This window comes from Zea mays, chromosome 3, assembly GCF_902167145.1.
Source record: "Zea mays cultivar B73 chromosome 3, Zm-B73-REFERENCE-NAM-5.0, whole genome shotgun sequence".
Taxonomy (NCBI): Eukaryota; Viridiplantae; Streptophyta; class Magnoliopsida; order Poales; family Poaceae; genus Zea; species Zea mays.
This window is the reverse complement of record NC_050098.1, coordinates 209,138,260-209,159,407: the sequence shown is the minus strand read 5'-3', so window position 1 is coordinate 209,159,407 and position 21,148 is coordinate 209,138,260. Positions and strand designations below refer to the sequence as shown.

The window sequence follows — 21,148 nt, the reverse complement described above, 5'->3', positions numbered from 1 at the left end:
TAGCAATTAAGCATGCATCTAGACCGGCCTCCTCTTTTGCAAAATCAACTAAATAAAGTTTGCTGTCTAGTACACCCTTAAAAGCTAGTGAACCATCACTTCTTCTAAAGACAGACACATCTACATTTGTGAATAAGCAATTATAACCCATATTACAAAGTTGACTAATGGATAACAGGTTATACCCGAGTGACTCAACTAAAAACACATTAGAAATAGAGTGCTCGGATGAAATAGCAATCTTTCCTAGTCCTTTAACCTTGCCTTGGTTCCCATCACCGAATATGATTGAATCATGGGAATCCTTGTTCTTGACGTAGGAGGTGAACATCTTCTTCTCCCCCGTCATGTGGTTTGTGCATCCACTATCGATAATCCAGCTTGAGCCCCCGGATGCATAAACCTGCAAGGCAAATTTAGGCTTGGGTCTTAGGTACCCAACTTGTGTTGGGTCCTACAAGGTTAGTAACAATGGTCTTAGGGACCCAAATGCAAGTTTTATCTCCCTTGCATTTTGCCCCTAATTTCCTAGCAATCACTTTCTTATTCTTCCTACAAATTGCAAAAGAAGCATTGCAAGCATGATAAATTGTAGAAGGTTCATTACTTGGTTTTCTAGGTACATGAACAACATTTCTCCTAGGCATATCTTTACCATGCACAAAGGAAGAACTTGAAGCAAACATGGCATTTGAATCATAAGAACAATTCCTATAAGCATTTCTGGAGAACTTTCTATCACTATAAATGAAAGCATGATTCTTTTGAACACTATTAGTCATAGGGGCCTTCCCTTTCTCCTTGGCGGAGATGGGAGCCTTATGACTTGTTGAGTTCTTGGCTTCCCTCTTAAAGCCAAGCCCATCCTTAATTGAGGGGTGTCTACCAACAGTGTAGGCATCCCTTGCAAATTTTAGTTTATCAAATTCATTTTTTCTAGTCTTAAGTTGGGCATTAAGACTAGCCACCTCATCATTTAATTTGGAAATGGAATTTAAGTGTTCACTACAAGCATCAACATTAAAATCCTTACAATTTACTACATGATCAATGCATGAGCTAGATTTATTAGCTACTTCTAACTTAGCATTCAAGTCATCATTAATACTCTTTAAGTTAGAAATATATTCATGGTATGTAGATAGTTCACATGAAAGCATTTCATTTCTTTTAACTTCTAGAACAAGAGAATTTTGTGCACTAACAATTTTATCATGCTCTTCATATAAAAGATCATCTTGTTTTTCTAACAATCTATTTTTCTCATTCAAGGCATCAATTAATTCATTGATCTTATCAATTTTAGTTCTATCTAAACCTTTGAATAAACTAGCATAGTCTACTTCATCATCACTAGACTCATCATCACTTGAAGAAGCATATGTAATAGTACTTCTAGTATTTACCTTCTTCTCCTTTGCCATGAGGCATGTGTGATGCTCGTTGGGGAAGAGAGCCGACTTGTTGAAGGCTGAGGCGGCGAGTCCTTCATTGTCGGAGTCGGACGAGGAGCAATCCGAATCCCACTCCTTTCCAAGGTGTGCCTCGCCCTTCGCCTTTTTGTAGGTCTTCTTCTTTTCCCACTTTCAGCTCTTCCCTTGTTCCTGGTCACTATCATTATCGGGACAATTAGCAATAAAGTGACCAATCTTACCACACTTGAAGCAGGAGCGCTTCCCCTTCATCTTGCTCTTGTTGGGGTGCTCCTTGCGACCTTTGAGCGCCGTCTTGAAGCGCTTGAGAGCAACGACCGCCTCAACTTGCGCCACCTTGCTAGGTAGCGTCTCCCTGCTACTTGTTGCTTTGAGAGCAACAGTTTGAGGCTTGTAGATTGGGCCATTCAACGCCTCATCAACGTACCTCGCCTCCTTGATCATCATTCGCCCGCTTACAAACTTTCCGAGTATTTCCTCGGGCGTCATCTTGATGTACCTAAGATTCTCACGAATAGAGTTTACAAGATGAGGATCAAGGACAGTGAAGGACCTTAGCATGAGTCGGACGACGTCGTGGTCCGTCCATCTCGTGCTTCCATAGCTTCTTATCTTGTTGACTAGGGTCTTGAGCCTATTGTACATTTGAGTTGGCTCCTCTCCCCTGATCATTGCGAACCTTCCTAGTTCGCCTTCCACCAACTCCATCTTGGTGAGCATGGTGACGTCGTTCCCCTCATGCGAGATCTTGAGGGTGTCCCAGATCTGCTTGGCATTGTCCAAGCCGCTCACCTTATTGTACTGTTCCCTGCACAAGGATGCTAAAAGAACAGTAGTAGCTTGTGCATTTTTATGGATTTGTTCATTGATAAACATGGAGTTATCGGAACTATCAAATTGCATCCCATTTTCTACTATCTCCCATATACTTGGATGAAGAGAAAACAAGTGGCTACGCATTTTGTGACTCCAAAATCTGTAGTCCTCTCCATCAAAGTGTGGGGGTTTACCAAGTGGAATGGAAAGCAATTGAGCATTTGAATTATGCGGAATACGAGAGTAATCAAAAGAAAAGTTCGAGTTAACCGTTTTCTTTTTCTCCTCGTATTCGTCGTCCTTTTGAGAAGAGGAAGATTCGTCGTTGTCGTAGTAGACAACCTTCATGATGCGCCTCTTCTTCTTTCCGTCTTTCTTCTTTTGACTTGAGTCGGAGTCATTGACTTTGTCATCCCTTGGCTCGTTGAAGATGGACTCCTTCTCATTGTCGTTGACCACCATCCCCTTTCCCTTAGGATCCATCTCTTCGGGCGATTAGTCCTTTTCTTGAAGAGAACGGCTCCGATACCAATTGAGAGCACCTAGGAGGGGGTGAATAGGTGATCCTGTAAAAACTTAAATCTTAAAGCCACAAACTTGATTTAAGTGTTAGAGCAATAAAGCCAAGTGGCTAGAGAGGAGTTCTTGTGAAACACAATAACCACAAAAAGATCAACACAGAGAGGCACATTGGTTTATCCCGTGGTTTGGCCAAGTCCAACACTTGCCTACTCCACATTGTGGTGTCCCAATGGACGAGGGTTGCACTCAACCCCTTTCAAGTGGTCCAAAGACCCACTTGAATACCACAGTGTTTCTCTTCCTTTCACTATATCCCGTTTGCGAGGAATCTCCACAACTTGGAGTCTCTCGTCCTTACAAAAGATGATCACAAATGAACACGGAAGTAAGGATGGGATGAGCAACACACACAAGTCCACAGCAATACGCACACACACACGGCCAAGACTTGAGCTCAAATGAATATCACAAAGTTCTCACTAGAATGGAGCTCAAGTCACTAAGAATGTCAAACGAGTGCACAAAGACGAAGTGTGAATGATCAAGAATGCTCAAAGTATGCTTGGTGTTCTCCTCTATGCGCCTAGGGGTCCCTTTTATAGCCCCAAGGCAGCTAGGAGCCGTTGAGAGCAATCCAGGAAGGCAATTCTTGCCTTCTGTCGACTGGTGCACCGGACACTGTCCGGTGCAGATTTGTTTCCTATTCTGGCGCAGCCGACCGTTGACGATTTGGAGCCGTTGGCGCACCGGACACTGTCCGGTGCCCCCATCAGACCGTTGGCCCGGCCACGCGTCACGCGCGGATTGCGCGGCCGACCGTTGGCTCACCGGACAGTCCGGTGCACCACCGGACAGTCCGGTGATTTATAGCCGTACGCCGCCGTTCAATTCCCGAGAGCGGCCTTTTCACCAGAGCCAGCCTGGCGCACCGGACACTGTCTGGTGCACCACCAGACAGTCCAGTGCACCCAGACTGAGCAGAGTCTTGGTTGCTTGAGCCAAGTCTTTTCCATTTGTCTTTTCTCTGATTCTAGCACTTAGACAAATATGTTAGTACACAAAAACCAATGTACTAAGTCTAGAATCATACCTTTGTATTGATTTGCACTTTGTTCACCATTTGGCATAGTTTTAACACATAAACATTTGTGTTGGACATTTAATCACCAAAATACTTAGAAATGGCCCAATGGCACATTTCCCTTTCAAGTAGTACCACGATTGAAAGGCTAACTTTGTAGGGAACATATCGAATGCAAACCACGTTTGGTGCAAACTCCGTGCAAACCTATAAAAAAGTTTCAAAAAATTCTGAAAAACATAAATGTACATCTCAGCTTACCTCATCCATATACAAAATTTCATGGTAAAATTCATTTTACTCTAGCAGTTACAGAAAAGACAAAATTTCTGACAAACAGTAATAGTTCAAATGCATCAAAATTTGTCTTTTTTGTAACTGCTAGAGTAAGATGAATTTGACCATGAAATCTTGTATATAGATGAGGTAAGTTGAGATGTACATTCATGTTTTTTTAGAATTTTTTGAAACTTTTTTTAGTAGGTTTGCACCAAAACGTGGTTTGCATTCGATATGTTCCCAACTATGTAAGCATGCTTTGTACCTACTTAAAAACAGTAATACATGTAGAGTGTTGATGCCATATCTAAGTGGAGTGATGGTGCTTTAAGTTGCTCTTTAAAAAGATTTGTGCCTTTGGCCCGTAGTTTCTTCGTGTAGTACATATGTAAGAAAATAAGTGTAATTAGACAAAAATTCATATTTAGCTTTCTAAAATGAGAAGTGGTAGAAACACCGTTAAGAGGATCGAATTCTCTTCAGCTTGCCTCATAGGTAAAATTTTACCTCATGCTAGTGCATTCATCTGTAGTTGACTGATTCCAATCTGAATCTAAAATAGACTCGACTCTCGAAACCGAAAACAATTTGTCGCGCATAAAACTATGTATCCTCTTCGCTAAGCCCATTGCTAGTTGTGTTGCATTTCATCAGCTGCTGTCGCATACTCATGAACATGTCATTCCAACTATGTCACAAACATCAGAACATGTGTACCTTAACATATGTATTGATACTAATGGAGAACTAAATCTGACCATTGTTACAGTAACGATGGAATAGGTCTTCAACTTGTTATATATCTTCTTCCGTAACTCATCATCGCTTGCTCTTGTGCCTGTCAATTCAGGGAGCGCTTGCACTGACCACAGAACCCCAAACGATGTGCTCATGAAGAGGACTCCTGTTGGAAGGAGAGGGAACTTCATCAGCAACATCATGTGGAGGAACATCATGGGGCATGCCTTGTGCTCTGGGTAGGCCTTGTACCAGTTCCTTGTGATCCGATATCTGCCCAAAAGGCCTAATGAAAACATGTTACGCTTACATAAAAGTGGTTAGACATGACATGATAAGGAACAAAGAATAAACCTTCTGGAACTCAAGAAGACAACAACGTGAAACAACAACGATTGGTTTTATTACCTTGGCAGAGAATGACTAAGACTTCCACTGTGGCTACAAAGCCTATATCGACCAACTTCGGAAGCTTTTTCCTACCTTTGTTTTTCTTGCTCTTGTTTCTTAGCAATCTCAGCAGTTGTGTCCTTCTGAATGTACCAATTAGAACGTTCCTTGCTTGTTAAGTTGTTTATTTAGCAGTAGAATTCTATATTTGAGATGAGATTTTAACGAAAAAGACTTTTTCTTTCAAGCGGCAATAAGTTGGTACCTTGGGAGCATGAAGGGTTGGTGCTTCTTGCTACCTAGCTACCGGACAGAACGCTCGTACCGGTCCTTCCCATTCGCTCCTTGGGCAGCAGTGGATTGAAGGTGCGTCATTCAGATATGCAGGGACGACGGGTATGGGGTAGCGACACGGTGGTGGAGAGGGCCAAATCTTCAATGAATGCAACCGGCACCTGATCCATCTAAGCGTCTGGAGGGGGGTGGAGCCTTGGAGCTCCATCACGCAACGAAGATAGCACTGGCGGCCGGAGCCCGAAGGGGCCTGGAAGCATCGCGTAGTGAAGATGGTACACAGGATAGGAGTGCTTTCGCGGGTGGGGACATGGCTGGAAGCCATTGAGACGTGATCCAACGACTGGAGCATTTAGAGCTGACGTGGACGCACGGTGCGCGCGTTTGAGTCACGCTCTATATAATAGTAAAGTAATTTGTTTACGTGACATGCAGCGGCAGGATACATACATTAGTTCAAAATAGTCGCTTTACGGCTTGTTCGATTAAAGATGGATTCAGTGGATTTAATCTCTCCCTATTCAATTTTAAATAGGAATAAATTTAATCTCCCTTAGAGTTTGTTTGTTTGCATCATCAAAGTGGATCAAATTCCCCCATAGTTAAAATTAAAAAGAATGTGATTTAATCTCCCTCAGAGCTTGTTCGGTTTGAAATGGATTGGAGATTAAATTCATTTCTATACAAATTTATATAGAAATGGATTTAACGGGATTAAATCCCCTCCTATACAATCCCCTCCAATCATCCTCAATTCAGCCGTAACCGAACAAGCTTTTAATATCTTTCGATACAGACGCATCCGAACAAGTACTTAATCCTCTCCAATCCACTTGCAACCGGAGCCTTATAAGACTATAACCCGTGTTGATTGCACTGTTACGACCTATCATTATCATCATACAGTATAAAACATGTTGGGTTCCTATTATATCTGAATGACGACATGTTCGTGATTATTTCTGCAGTGGGCCGGGGCAGCCACGGAATGACATGGACGAGTGGCGGTCCTGCACTCCTGCTGCCTGTGCGTGTTCTGCAGAGACAGAAAAAAAGGTGGTTGTAGACAGGCATATGGCCTAACATCTATTTTTTTTGTTACTTACCTGAATATTAAATGCATATGAAGCTGGTAAAGTTTTTTTCCACTGGTCATTAGTTAAATAGCATTTCTCGTTTTAAATTAAATTATAAAATCTTTTAGCTTTTTGAAATCTATAGTTTTCGTTACGCACCTACATATACATTATATGTTTGGATATATAATTATGTATTTAAAAATAACAAAATATCATATAATTTAGAGTAGAGGAAGTATAACACTATAGTCTAGGCTCTTTGTTCTGAATCCAAGTTTGTTTGATTTCACAATAGGAATTTTACGGTGTATAATCTCAAAAACCTAAAACCCTAGCAAAAATGTTTGTGTGGTGTGAAATAGACACTGTCACAAGGATTTCAGATAAGGTGGAGCTAGTCTAAAAGGACGTGCCACGGGCTGGGTTGGACGGTTGATTGATGATGTTGCATTCGAAATTGACTACCACATAGCGTGGAAAATCGTTGAAATTGGAAGTCCGATCGCAGATGGTTGCAAGACTGCAACTCAATAATCGCGCAGTTGCTATCACGTAGGAAACTACACGATCTGAACCTAACAGCACACCAAATATTTTAGTCAGTAGTCGACATTTTTGTTCACGGGTAGGCCACAACCACCTGCAATAAGATAATTATCATATAAAATAGAAAATAATGGGTGCGACAGAAGATGCACACGTGGAAAACCAAAGTACCAAGACTGCATCATTGTGCACTGATTTGTCAGCGATGAGCAACTAGGGATCATATTTTCATTTTGTAATTTCCAAAATCCGTTTTGTTGACCAAAGTTTCATTTTTAAAATTTCAAATTTTAAACCATAATACATAAAAAAGCAGACCGGTTACGAGAAATTTTACCGGTTCCACTCATATATGTTTTTTTAGAAAAAGAGTCCTATATGATTTGGATGTGGTGTCAAATGACTAAAAAATATATGACGTTGAGACACCCTGAATTTGGAGTATAAATTTTTTATCTAATATCTACCAAATTCAGGTGTTACTCCTTTCTCACCTCTATAGATTTTCTCTCTTCTTTTAATAGAATTTTGGGTATTTATTTAAGAGGTGTATTATTTCTCTAGAATATTAAAACCTAAGGGGAAACCTGAGTTGTTGCATCATACTGAGTTTAAACTTTGTTTTTGGTTGATGCACATGTTTGAAATATTTAAGTCCTGTCGCCGTTCACGCTTCACCCGAGGTGAATTTCCTCGCCGAAGTCCCCTCTCTCTCTCTCCTGTCTTCCCTGCTCCGTAGATTAGCCGTCGTTGATCACCAGCAACGGCACCTCGCCGCCGTGACGGGGCTCTCCGGCCAACCGCCATTGCCCCATGCCCTCCTCTGCCCGCGTGTGGCCGCCGGCTCCAACCATGGCGCTCGCGCCGTGCTCACGGCCAAGGTTGACGGCAACCCTGACCAGTGGGACCCGCCTGACAGCCTCCCGACGTCTATTCTCCCCCTCTCTCCGGGCCACTGACCCATGGGTCCCGCCCGCCAGAGCGCGCCCGCGCTCGCTTCGCGCACCAGGTTTGCCCGGGCCGCTGACTCATGGGATCCGCCGGTCAGTTCTCGCGCCCGCTCTCGCACGCCCCGGTTCTAATCTCGATCATCTGTTTCTGATCGGGTGGCCAAGAAGCCTAGAGACACCTTCGTTGTGGGCGGTTTGCTTAAAACCCCCTCAATTTCCTAGAAATAGAACCCACCGTCCCCAATTCTTACAGTCGTGCCCCTGGTTTCTTGCAGAGAGGACACCGGGTTTGTATTTAATTAGAGAAGTGGGTTTAAATCTAGTGTTTTTGAATCCTAAAACTTGTATATTTCATATTTTTTGCATATGAACTCCAAATTAGGTGGTTCAAATTGCAAAATGGTCATAATGTTATTCTCTATCTATTTAAATTATATTCATCTGCCGTTTGTATGTCTCAATTTTGTGGTTAGTCTCTAGACTAGTCTAAGGTTATAGAATATGTATTAATGGTAAAATAAAAGTGAAACCCTAATGAATGTTCAAATGCTTAACTTTGTAGATTTAATTTCAATTAATGTATGGTCCCATCCCTAGAATAAATTTATCTAAATAAGTAATTCACTAAGATAGACATAGTTAAGTAGTTAATCTACTGAGATAGGCAGTAGTCGGAAAACAATAGACCATTAGGTATATTAACCCACCCTAGAATCTAGAGTTCACTTGTGTGTTTGTGCTTTTCCACTGAACCTATGTTTACTATGTTGCATATGATTGGTGTACTGTTCCCTTGTCATTTCCCAAGTGTGTTGAATGAATGATTGTTTTGCGTAGACAACGAGCAGTCCGAGGTTTCCGAGTGTGTTGCAAGAGACTTCTCTGAGCACCAACCTGGTGAAGGCAAGTGTCCTCCGACCCATTATGTCCTACTTACTTCATAATTCACTGTCCCACATACCATGAACAACCTAAGGATGGACTAGTATTTTGTTTTCTGTCCGTGTTTACCCTTTGGGAATTGGTTACTATGATTAGTATTATGCTATTGCTTTACTTTAATCAATGAACATGATGAGAACATTTATGATACGATGACGCTATCTTGATTATGATGATGAACTTGTGATATTTTAGGAGACTCGGGTTGTTTCCCGAGTACCTCTCCGTAAGGACCTGTCCACTGGATGACCACCCGGGAAAACAATACAACCATGAGGGTGAAATGGGACGCCCTTAGCTGATTAATTAGAGGAACTTGGGGGTGTAGCTAGCTTCGTCGTTGTGCCGTCAATGGGGTCGGGGCATAGTGCTTGCTCTGCTATGGGTGTCGAGGTTCATTCAAGTTGGTTTTGTTAGTCACCCATCTTAGGGAGGAGTATTGTGTTTGTACGACTGGTGAAACCTAACCGGCGACTACACACCAGGGAAATCTTTGTAAAGGCTACATAGTCACCCACCTTAGGTAGTGAAGATTGGGTCTTGCAAACCCAAGCTGGAAAGGAATAACGGCTCGTGGGTAAAGTGTGCAACCTCTGCAGAGTGTTAGAAACTGGTATATCAGCCGTGCTCGCGTTTATGAGCAGCCTTGGGAGCTCCTTTGATTAGAGTTAATCTGGATACTTCGATGATGATGATTAATGTTGAGAATTATTGTTATGGTTTCTGGTATTTCCTCTTAGAGGCAGTGCCTTTTGGATAATAACTTGGGATTATTGTTAAAACTTGGCTTTCTGCTAGTAATAAATACCTGACCAACTAAAAGCAACTGCTTTAACCTCAACCCCACATATAGCTAGTCCACTTTAGCCAAATGGGACATTTGCTGAGTACGTTGACGTGTACTCACCCTTTCTTTTAAAAACACCCAAACCCAGGTTGTCTCCATTGCAATCAGTGCTCAGGAGAAGATGAAGGCAACATGGAGGACTTTCAGGAGTTCCAGGACTTCGACGAGTTCTAGTTTTGTTTAGTGGCAAACCCCCAATCAGCTGCCTGTGAAGGCCTTATCGTACTACATTTCGTATTCACACTTTGATTATGATTATGACTTAAGTTAATGACTCTGTGGATGTCTTGTCATCTTGATGCAATAAAGTACTATTTCCTCTATTATTTTTAGCAATGTGTGATGATGTCCAACTATATAATCGCTATGTACGTGAATTTCTGATCCTAGTACGTACATGGTTCGCATTCGGTTTGCCTTTCAAAACTGGGTGTGACATATGTGGGCCTATAAGAAGCATGATAAGGCCAGATTCTCGCTTTATCAAATGACTCTCCGCATGTGACAACTCTTTTCATGGGCCAATATGGTTGTGGGACAAGCACACAAAAAATTATATATGTTGTGTCGTAGTATCTTTTTATTTTTATATGCAAAAATAATGGAAATTTCAATTTTATATCTCAACTTCACAAAACTATTATAGGTGATTGCCATCTGATCATGGGATGGTAGGGATCTAAATCATTTTTTGTTTTTTACATTCTACTCCCTACCGTCCGAAGGGGGTTGTAATCCGATAGAGGGGCGATAGGCCCACTACCAGGGTAGCGAGGTATAGGTTGCATTCCAACCTAATATGTATCTCTAGGGTTTCATTTTTAAGATACATTGCTTCCTCGTGTATGTTTCAAAATAATTTAGGGGTGAGCTCGACGGAGACAGGCTAACTCCTTTGTCTTTTGGATTCTATTGGGTCTAGATATTTTACATTTGTTTGAGTACTCAATAAATTTATTTAGATAATTAGTATACTTTTAGTTCTAATTTAAACTTTTTCACATGATATAGATCAGGAAGTTACGGAACTCTATGTATGAAATGTTTGTTATGCATAATTAGGTGGAGGGTTTTTTTAACGCAAAATGGTTGGAAGGTCTAGTCCACTAATTATGTGGACCTTGAGGAGGGTTTTTGGCTTTTTGCATCGTTCGGGATATTGCTATATGTTGTTAGGAGGAACATATGATCCTCTTGAGGAACATTATATTATAAAAGCGGTCTCAAAGTTGAATGCAACAATTATGTTCCGTGGTAGTCCATCTGGTCTAGTATTGACCAGAGAAGCTTTAAGAGCTCTTTTGTGTGAGTATCGTGCACGATATTATAGAATTTTTGCAATTGCCGACTTTCATTATTGTCACTTTCATAATGGTCATATAAGCTATTTATGTTTTTAGTGGCCTACGAAAAAATGTCAAGATATGTCGTCATTCGCTGTTAGATCTGCTCTTTCGTTTATCTTCACCAACTTTGTGTATTGCGGTTGCGATGTAGGATTATCCGGAAGATGTAGAGATCATCAACATAGAAATCCCGAACTTCTCACGATATATATGTTGTTTGGTGGTGGTGTGCTTCCTAGTAGAAGCAAACATAGATGGATGTTGGGGCAAACTGTTCATGGGAGATCGTGGGTGCATATGACAAAAGCGAGCACTGCAACTGGCTCATGTAGAAATGTCTAGAACTCTCCCGTTGTGACAGTTGAGGACTATAATGATTATGATGATTTTATACCAATGCCCCAACGTCGTCCACCCCAATGTGATAGGTGAGAACCATAATGATGACGATGATTTTATGCCAGTGACCCTCGATATCCACCCTAATGTAATAGCTAATGACTACAATGATAACAATGATTTTATGCCAATGCCCCCTCACCCCTGCCGTCCAACGCAACCACTGGAGAAATCGGAAGATGAGGCACCTTACAATAACTATTTGCCCCTATACCACCGATACCCTGGCTCGATTCAATGTTGTGTTATGCCCTGCCTCAACCATGGGTAGGACACTAGGATCCATTTAAATGAACTAGTGTAACTCTTAGAATGTTGTTGCACTTTGATGATCTTGTTTCGAAGTTATCATTGTACAATGTTTATATGCAATGCTTTTTCCATCAGGATAACCATTGGCCAAATGGAAGTTCAATTGGACTTTTGTATGAGTATGATGCACCATATGAAAATATTGTTTAAAGATGTATCACACATTTACATAACTCACAGATGATGTTATTAGAACAAAAATCACAACTTGGTGTCTGACAACGTTGCATTGTTAATGACATAACTTGCTTCATGAAAACTATGTACTACATTGTAGTTTACGACCTACCACTCAACATTAAAACTAATTAATACCTCTAGACTAGTTGTTGTCATAGTTCATCCCCCATTCATTGCATAGTTGTTGGATAGTCTTTGGTGTGCATGTTTGTGGGAGACATTTCATTTCTGCAAGCACAACTTTGTCTTCACTTGGGATGCCTATATTTAGGGCCATAGGGCTATGGCCTCTGACAACTTCACTGCACTATATGGACACCTTATCGATCCAATATGTAAGCTCTGGAATCTATTTGAATATATCTTGGGTACACAGACTTGTGCTTCTAACTTGACTTTGTTTTGACAAAATTTTTCGAATCTCATGTGTTGTCTTGAGGACGTCCCAAATTTCTTTGGCACTCTTCAACCCTTGCAACTTGTTATACTCCTCCCTACACAAGGAAGCGAGGAGTATGGTGGTGGCTTGAGAGTTGAAGTGCCTCACTTGGGCGGCCTCATCGAAGCCATTGTCCTCATCGCCTACTTGTGCTGCCTGCGCTCCAAACTCAACAATATCCCAAATGCTTTCGTGGAGTAAGGTTAGATGGGGCCTCATTTTATCACTCCACATAGAATAGTCTTCATCAAAATATGGTGGTTTTCTTAAGGGGACAGAAAGTAAAGGAGCACATTTAGGAATGCGAGGATATCAAAAAGGAATCTTACTATAGTTCTTGCGCTCTTGGCGCTTTGAAGATGTTTACTTGGCATTGGAGGTTGAGGGCGCAGATGAGTTGGTCTCGTAGTAGACCATCTTCTTCATCTTCTTTTTCTTCTTGTCGCCTTTCTCCTTGTGCGACTCGATGGAGCCGGCTGATTCTTCCTTGTCCTCCTTGTGCTTGTCGCCGGATACCTTGACCTCCTTTGATGAAGTCTTTCCTTCATGCATCTTTTCTGAGGATCCAGGATTTCCCCCGATGGGAACCTCTTTCTTGGCGTGTTCACCCGGTATCACTTTGAGTTGTTAGACTCTAATGAAGTGTCGCGCTCCGAAACCAATTGAAAGTCGCCTAACTACTAGAAAACCCCCCTTGTAGCTATGCTTTTTTGGACAATAGGCACGCTTTAATTCGTCTCTATATGAATGTACGCACGCTTTCCAAAAACGTGTTAGAAGCGTCTTCATATGGACCGTATCAGACTTTGTAGAAACGATAATCGTAAGCGTATATATTAGATGAATAGACGTTTCATAGACACGTTAGATGCATGTTTAGACACATTGATACACTTTTATAGATGCGCATATAACATGTGTCTATTATTGTTGTTACATCATATAGTATCGTTTCATTATATGTGAAAAATATAGATACAATATTATAGATACATTCATAATTCATGTGTATTACTATAGTCACGTTTTATAGTGACGCTTTATTGCACATTAAGGAGTATAGAGACAATATAGTAGGTGACATGAATGATGACATGGCAGGTGATGTGGATAGGTGACATGGCAGGTGATGTGGAAAAATGACGTGGCAGGTGATGTGGAACGGTGACGTGTCAGCTGAACTGGCGAGTGACACATTTTATAGTAATGCCAAAACGCGTGTTAACAAAAGTAGAAACAATACTATAGCCACGTTTGTATTGTGTGCCTACACATATCAATACGTTATATAGTAACGTCAAAGTGTGTATTAAGACCTGTAGAAACGATTTTGTACATACATCTATATTTGTTTGTAATAATATAAACACGTTATACTGTAACACTTTATTACGTGCCAAAAAAGATGTTTTCATTTATATATTTATATATATAAATGTGCATCGAGATGAATGTTAAAAAATCAAATTATAAACCCTCAATAATATTGCTTTTGGCCTTGGCAAAATATCAAGAAGCTAACTAACTCGATAGCAAACATGTTCAGTAACTGTCAATTGTGTTCACAAAGAAGCAAAGCCAAAGTGGCAATATCATACAAATATCACTTAAAAATTTTAGTAACTACTAGAATCTAACCGATTCACTTTGTAATTATACTAGGCTTCTCATCTAGCTTTGTCCACGTGCTGCAGGTACCAACTTGTTGCGGGTACAAGATGAGCTTCTAGCTTGCTTCACCTATGAAGCATGTGTTAGATCAATAACTCAATTTGAAGTTGTTATGGGGACACATGTACTATTTCAAATAAAAAAGAAACTTACATGTGTAATTGGCCAAGGAATAACATAGCCAATAGCATCAATTAGTGTACGAATCTGATTAGATGGTCTAGGTACCTCCTCATCTATAATATTGCCAAGTTCAATATTTTCAAGGCCTTGAACAAGAACCCCACAATATTCTGGTCCAAGCTTTGCTCCTAATATTTCTCTTTGGCTATTTGTAGTCACTAACTTCCCTTTGGCCACAACTCTGCCTTTGTTTACCAGTGAAATAAGGTAGACTTGCTTTTGTCTCTACAAATTACAAAACATGAACATATGATCTTTTGGTAAAACAACGTCATAATTGGAAAGAAATAAGGCAAATAAAACCACATACTGATTCTGATATGCCCATGCTGGCAGCTTGAACCCTTCGAGTTCTCTATAATAAACATCAAATCATAGCATCACATAATCAATTATGCTTTATATTTTAATTGAAACAATAATATAATTAGCTTAGACATACCATGTTGTCCAATATAGGATCACTTGGCAAATCTGTGACTACATTGCCATCAAGTTGTACCTCCTACAGGCATAGTTTCACTCAATTATTATAGAAAAAGAAAATTATAAATATTAGATTTTAACAGGGAATGTAGACGAACAGGAACCAATTACTGAACCCTAGAGTTGCAAAAGAAAGCTAATTGATTAGGCAACTAAACTAAAAGGGAGTTTTAATGCTTTTCACTTAAGTTTATATAGGCTAAATGAGACGGATTAACAACTGAATGAAAGCAGAGTACATGCTACTTCAGTACTTCTTCTTAAAAAACTACACAGAATCAAAGAGCAATAAATCAACAGGTGAAAAGAAACTTTGCAAAAACAGACTTGTAGATTTTGGAAAGTTGAACAACTTCCATGTATGGAGAATTCCAAGTTTTAGAGGAAAAGTTGGAGTAAAAAGCTTAATTCAGTTTTGAATCAGACTTGAAGTTTGCTGAAAATAATATCAACTAGTTGTTTTTGGGCCTTCATAACTTTTGATTTATAAACAGTTTGAAGATGGTCATTATAACAAAGTTATAGGGCCACATGAGGAGTACAAGTTTTGTTAAGTCACCTAGCTCTAAAGTTATATGGAACTTAGAGTAAAATTAGTCCAAAGTAGAGCTAACAGAGTTTCTGGATTTCAAACTTAGTAGATTTCAGAGGCTGAATTTCAGTATTTGGATCCAACTTTGGGCCTTGATATTTTGGAATCCAGGGGGTTGTGGTTAATGAACACTATACCAAACTCGTAGAGAAATGATAGAAGAACAATTCTTATTAAGTGATATAGCCCCGAAGCTATATGCTACTGGTAGAAAAGATAGTCCAAAGATTGATTGGCAGATTTCTGAGTTTTCAGACTTACAACAGTAACAGAACCTGAAGTTAGTGTTTGATAGCAGTTTTGGGCGCTTGTTTGTGACTAATCCCTAAGTATTTGGGCTGAGAGATCCATAAAGGGATTGAAGACCATATGTTGGTGAATCACTTTCCTTAAGTGAGCTTGACATAACCCCATGCAAAATTTGGAGTAAAGCTTGCCTAAAAATGGACTGTCAGTGTATTGGGGACTTAGTGGTTCAGAGCTGAAACTCTGAAAAACAGCCAATGGTGCTCTGTTTGGAGCTCAGTTGTGATTAATCCATATGGTTTTAGACCAAGAGCTGTATAGCAAAATGGAAGACCATATATAGGAGAACAAATTTCTTTAAGTAAGATTGGTTTGGTGCTACACAAAAAAGGAGTAACAGTAGCTCAAATTTGGACTAGGTGGCTGAATTCTGAATTTTCAGATTTGGAATTGTATAAGTCTGAATACCTGTCTGTCTGCTCCACTTTGAGGGCTTGTAAGGGCTGTTCTGTGTAGCTTTGTGCTAGAATGTCTTAAGCAAAGTTGGAGAGATTGTATCCATAAGCAAAGTTTATTAAGGGACCCTGGCTTGACATTGTGTAAATTTGAAAGATTTGGGCACCCCAAAAGGCCTCTGTCGAAAGGGGGATGAATCAACTGAACAAAGCTGAAAATGGGTTCAGGAAAACAGAAATGGTAATCAGATTTTGTAGTCAACTTTTGGATGCCATAACTTCTATTCTAGGAGGTTTGGGTCTATGAAATCTGTAGACTTGGTAGACCTTGGACTAATAAATAAGTTCTATTAATAGTGATTAATTTGTCTTACTCAGAAAATGAGAGAAATGGCTAGCTGAAGATGGGTGGATCAGTCAAGAGTTGTAGATCCAAAATTGCAGAAATATCTAGCTGTGATCTTTTTACTCCCTGCTGATTTCTCTGCTAGTGTTACTCGAATTTTGGATAATGGTAAAGTAGAGATATTTAACTGAAGGTCTAGAGACCTCACTAGCTGCTGGGAAAATATCTAGTTTGGACTAACTTGGGAGCAGTGGCAGTGAGGTATTTAATTGTGTTGTTTTGCTGTCTGCAGTAGGGGACAAAAGAGATACATGTATGTGTATAGTTGAGATAAGTGTGGAGGGTATAATTGAGGTCTAGAACCCACCCTCAGCTGGAAAGAATATCCAGTTCTTGGACATATTAAAGCATTTCCCCAACAGATATTTGGCTGTTGGAATGGCCCAAGTTCAATGTTCCTGGCTATACCTATGAGTCTGTGCTAGATTGGGGCATGGAAGCCACGTTGGTCAGCCCATATGCTACTGGCACCTCAAGAATACTTCCTCACTGCATTCTAGGTATATCAAGCAGAGCTTCTAGCTTGCTTCACCTATGAAGCATGTGTTAGATCAATAACTCAATTTGAAGTTGTTATGGGGACACATGTACTATTTCAAATAAAAAAGAAACTTACATGTGTAATTGGCCAAGGAATAACATAGCCAATAGCATCAATTAGTGTACGAATCTGATTAGATGGTCTAGGTACCTCCTCATCTATAATATTGCCAAGTTCAATATTTTCAAGGCCTTCAACAAGAACCCCACAATATTCTGGTCCAAGCTTTGCTCCTAATATTTCTCTTTGGCTATTTGTAGTCACTAACTTCCCTTTGGCCACAACTCTGCCTTTGTTTACCAGTGAAATAAGGTAGACTTGCTTTTGTCTCTACAAATTACAAAACATGAACATATGATCTTTTGGTAAAACAACGTCATAATTGGAAAGAAATAAGGCAAATAAAACCACATACTGATTCTGATATGCCCATGCTGGCAGCTTGAACCCTTCGAGTTCTCTATAATAAACATCAAATCATAGCATCACATAATCAATTATGCTTTATATTTTAATTGAAACAATAATATAATTAGCTTAGACATACCATGTTGTCCAATATAGGATCACTTGGCAAATCTGTGACTACATTGCCATCAAGTTGTACCTCCTACAGGCATAGTTTCACTCAATTATTATAGAAAAAGAAAATTATAAATATTAGATTTTAACAGGGAATGTAGACGAACAGGAACCAATTACTGAACCCTAGAGTTGCAAAAGAAAGCTAATTGATTAGGCAACTAAACTAAAAGGGAGTTTTAATGCTTTTCACTTAAGTTTATATAGGCTAAATGAGACGGATTAACAACTGAATGAAAGCAGAGTACATGCTACTTCAGTACTTCTTCTTAAAAAACTACACAGAATCAAAGAGCAATAAATCAACAGGTGAAAAGAAACTTTGCAAAAACAGACTTGTAGATTTTGGAAAGTTGAACAACTTCCATGTATGGAGAATTCCAAGTTTTAGAGGAAAAGTTGGAGTAAAAAGCTTAATTCAGTTTTGAATCAGACTTGAAGTTTGCTGAAAATAATATCAACTAGTTGTTTTTGGGCCTTCATAACTTTTGATTTATAAACAGTTTGAAGATGGTCATTATAACAAAGTTATAGGGCCACATGAGGAGTACAAGTTTTGTTAAGTCACCTAGCTCTAAAGTTATATGGAACTTAGAGTAAAATTAGTCCAAAGTAGAGCTAACAGAGTTTCTGGATTTCAAACTTAGTAGATTTCAGAGGCTGAATTTCAGTATTTGGATCCAACTTTGGGCCTTGATATTTTGGAATCCAGGGGGTTGTGGTTAATGAACACTATACCAAACTCGTAGAGAAATGATAGAAGAACAATTCTTATTAAGTGATATAGCCCCGAAGCTATATGCTACTGGTAGAAAAGATAGTCCAAAGATTGATTGACAGATTTCTGAGTTTTCAGACTTACAACAGTAACAGAACCTGAAGTTAGTGTTTGATAGCAGTTTTGGGCGCTTGTTTGTGACTAATCCCTAAGTATTTGGGCTGAGAGATCCATAAAGGGATTGAAGACCATATGTTGGTGAATCACTTTCCTTAAGTGAGCTTGACATAACCCCATGCAAAATTTGGAGTAAAGCTTGCCTAAAAATGGACTGTCAGTGTATTGGGGACTTAGTGGTTCAGAGCTGAAACTCTGAAAAACAGCCAATGGTGCTCTGTTTGGAGCTCAGTTGTGATTAATCCATATGGTTTTAGACCAAGAGCTGTATAGCAAAATGGAAGACCATATATAGGAGAACAAATTTCTTTAAGTAAGATTGGTTTGGTGCTACACAAAAAAAGGAGTAACAGTAGCTCAAATTTGGACTAGGTGGCTGAATTCTGAATTTTCAGATTTGGAATTGTATAAGTCTGAATACCTGTCTGTCTGCTCCACTTTGAGGGCTTGTAAGGGCTGTTCTGTGTAGCTTTGTGCTAGAATGTCTTAAGCAAAGTTGGAGAGATTGTATCCATAAGCAAAGTTTATTAAGGGACCCTGGCTTGACATTGTGTAAATTTGAAAGATTTGGGCACCCCAAAAGGCCTCTGTCGAAAGGGGGATGAATCAACTGAACAAAGCTGAAAATGGGTTCAGGAAAACAGAAATGGTAATCAGATTTTGTAGTCAACTTTTGGATGCCATAACTTCTATTCTAGGAGGTTTGGGTCTATGAAATCTGTAGACTTGGTAGACCTTGGACTAATAAATAAGTTCTATTAATAGTGATTAATTTGTCTTACTCAGAAAATGAGAGAAATGGCTAGCTGAAGATGGGTGGATCAGTCAAGAGTTGTAGATCCAAAATTGCAGAAATATCTAGCTGTGATCTTTTTACTCCCTGCTGATTTCTCTGCTAGTGTTACTCGAATTTTGGATAATGGTAAAGTAGAGATATTTAACTGAAGGTCTAGAGACCTCACTAGCTGCTGGGAAAATATCTAGTTTGGACTAACTTGGGAGCAGTGGCAGTGAGGTATTTAATTGTGTTGTTTTGCTGTCTGCAGTAGGGGACAAAAGAGATACATGTATGTGTATAGTTGAGATAAGTGTGGAGGGTATAATTGAGGTCTAGAACCCACCCTCAGCTGGAAAGAATATCCAGTTCTTGGACATATTAAAGCATATCCCAACAGATATTTGGCTGTTGGAATGGCCCAAGTTCAATGTTCCTGGCTATACCTATGAGTCTGTGCTAGATTGGGGGCATGGAAGCCACGTTGGTCAGCCCATATGCTACTGGCACCTCAAGAATACTTCCTCACTGCATTCTAGGTATATCAAGCAGTTAATGCAAATGCTTATGATGACATGTTAGAGTTTTAGTTAACGTAACACTAGGGATGTTACAAAAATCCTTTATATCTCTTCTATCTGCAAGAACAATCTATATCCAACTACAAGTATTCAAATTTGCAAAATAACAACTTTGAAGCAGGTAACAAAATACAAAAAATACAAGATACATGCGCATTGGTAATTGAGTAGGCCTTTCTAACATACCTTTGAAGGTGTTTGCTCATGTGGAGTAGATGTATGGACTTGAGTTCGTCCAAGACTTCTATGGACAGATTGTTGTTGTTGCTGCTCAACATGAACCATGTTCTACAAGCCATTAGCAAGAGCTTGAATTTTATTATATAGTAGCTAATGTAATAATTGAAATAAAGGAAGTATACATGCACTTCATTTGTTCGAGAGGTCACATAAGCATTTGAATCTTCTTGGATGCTACTCATATCTTTGGCAGCATAATTTTCAGATTTGTCATCTTCAGTGCATTGGTCATAACTATCACCACCCTGAAATATTTGAAACAACATACTGTTAAAAATATGCTCTTATTATAGAGAGGGAGGGGGGCCATGGTTGAATGCAAGCTTACTTCATTTTGTAAAGCTTCTCTCATCTCTGGGGTTAAATCTTCTGGATACTTTTTTGACATAAAAGTAAGCCAATGCTTCATGAGACCACTCACGGATTCCATTTTATTGTCAATTTCATTTACTTTCTCTTGGTACATTCTTTCTTCCTCCGTTTGAATAACAAATGGTAAACCTTGAAAAGCTTGTACTTGACTCCAGTACTTATCATCATAGTACCCACGTGCTTTGAAATCCTTGGCAACAATATCATTGAACACTTCATTGTAATCTTTAGATGAAAGACGATTACCATCGTTGTTCCCTCGCCTTTTTTTAAATTCCTCATAAGATGCAGCCTATTGAAACAAGTATATAGGAAGGTTAAGGAACTATAAGCTGATTTTTATATCAAGCATAAATCATTTATACCAGAAAATGTACGTACCATCAGTGTCTCTGCCTTTTCTGTTGTGTATCTACCATTCTTCTTTTTATGAGCTGCCTCCCATAGTTCTATCCTATGAACCTTTCGTTTAGTTCTGGTTTCCTGCATAATTGAGTTATTTGGCTATCATTTGAATCATCAGATAGATG

At 39.6% G+C, this 21,148-nt stretch overlaps 1 protein-coding gene and 2 long non-coding RNA genes across 3 annotated transcripts; all 3 read right to left on the bottom strand.

The window, feature by feature from the left end:
* Positions 1 to 5,250: 5,250 nt before the first annotated feature.
* On the bottom strand, positions 5,251 to 5,799 carry LOC103651271 (uncharacterized). Its single transcript, XR_002268474.2, has 2 exons — positions 5,525 to 5,799; positions 5,251 to 5,402 (listed from the first exon to the last, which is right to left on the bottom strand). It is a non-coding gene; the product is annotated as an uncharacterized lncRNA (long non-coding RNA).
* Positions 5,800 to 14,041: 8,242 nt separating this feature from the next.
* On the bottom strand, positions 14,042 to 14,530 carry LOC118476749 (uncharacterized). Its single transcript, XR_004857357.1, has 2 exons — positions 14,418 to 14,530; positions 14,042 to 14,333 (listed from the first exon to the last, which is right to left on the bottom strand). It is a non-coding gene; the product is annotated as an uncharacterized lncRNA (long non-coding RNA).
* Positions 14,531 to 17,137: 2,607 nt separating this feature from the next.
* Positions 17,138 to 19,305, bottom strand: LOC118471937 (uncharacterized). Its single transcript, XM_035966593.1, has 5 exons — positions 19,072 to 19,305; positions 17,721 to 17,783; positions 17,589 to 17,633; positions 17,249 to 17,503; positions 17,138 to 17,164 (listed from the first exon to the last, which is right to left on the bottom strand). Exons 2-5 carry the CDS (start codon positions 17,721 to 17,723, stop codon positions 17,138 to 17,140), a joined length of 330 nt encoding a protein of 109 aa, XP_035822486.1. The 5' UTR covers positions 17,724 to 17,783; positions 19,072 to 19,305.
* Positions 19,306 to 21,148: the final 1,843 nt, after the last annotated feature.

Bases quoted from the DNA above. Each gene is read 5' to 3' on its own strand.
- LOC118471937 (XM_035966593.1), bottom strand. The intron at 17,504-17,588 runs GTATGTGGTTTT...TGTAATTTGTAG, and splicing joins GCATGGGCATATCAGAATCA to AGACAAAAGCAAGTCTACCT. The intron at 17,165-17,248 runs GTAAGTTTCTTT...CATGCTTCATAG, and splicing joins TTCCTTGGCCAATTACACAT to GTGAAGCAAGCTAGAAGCTC.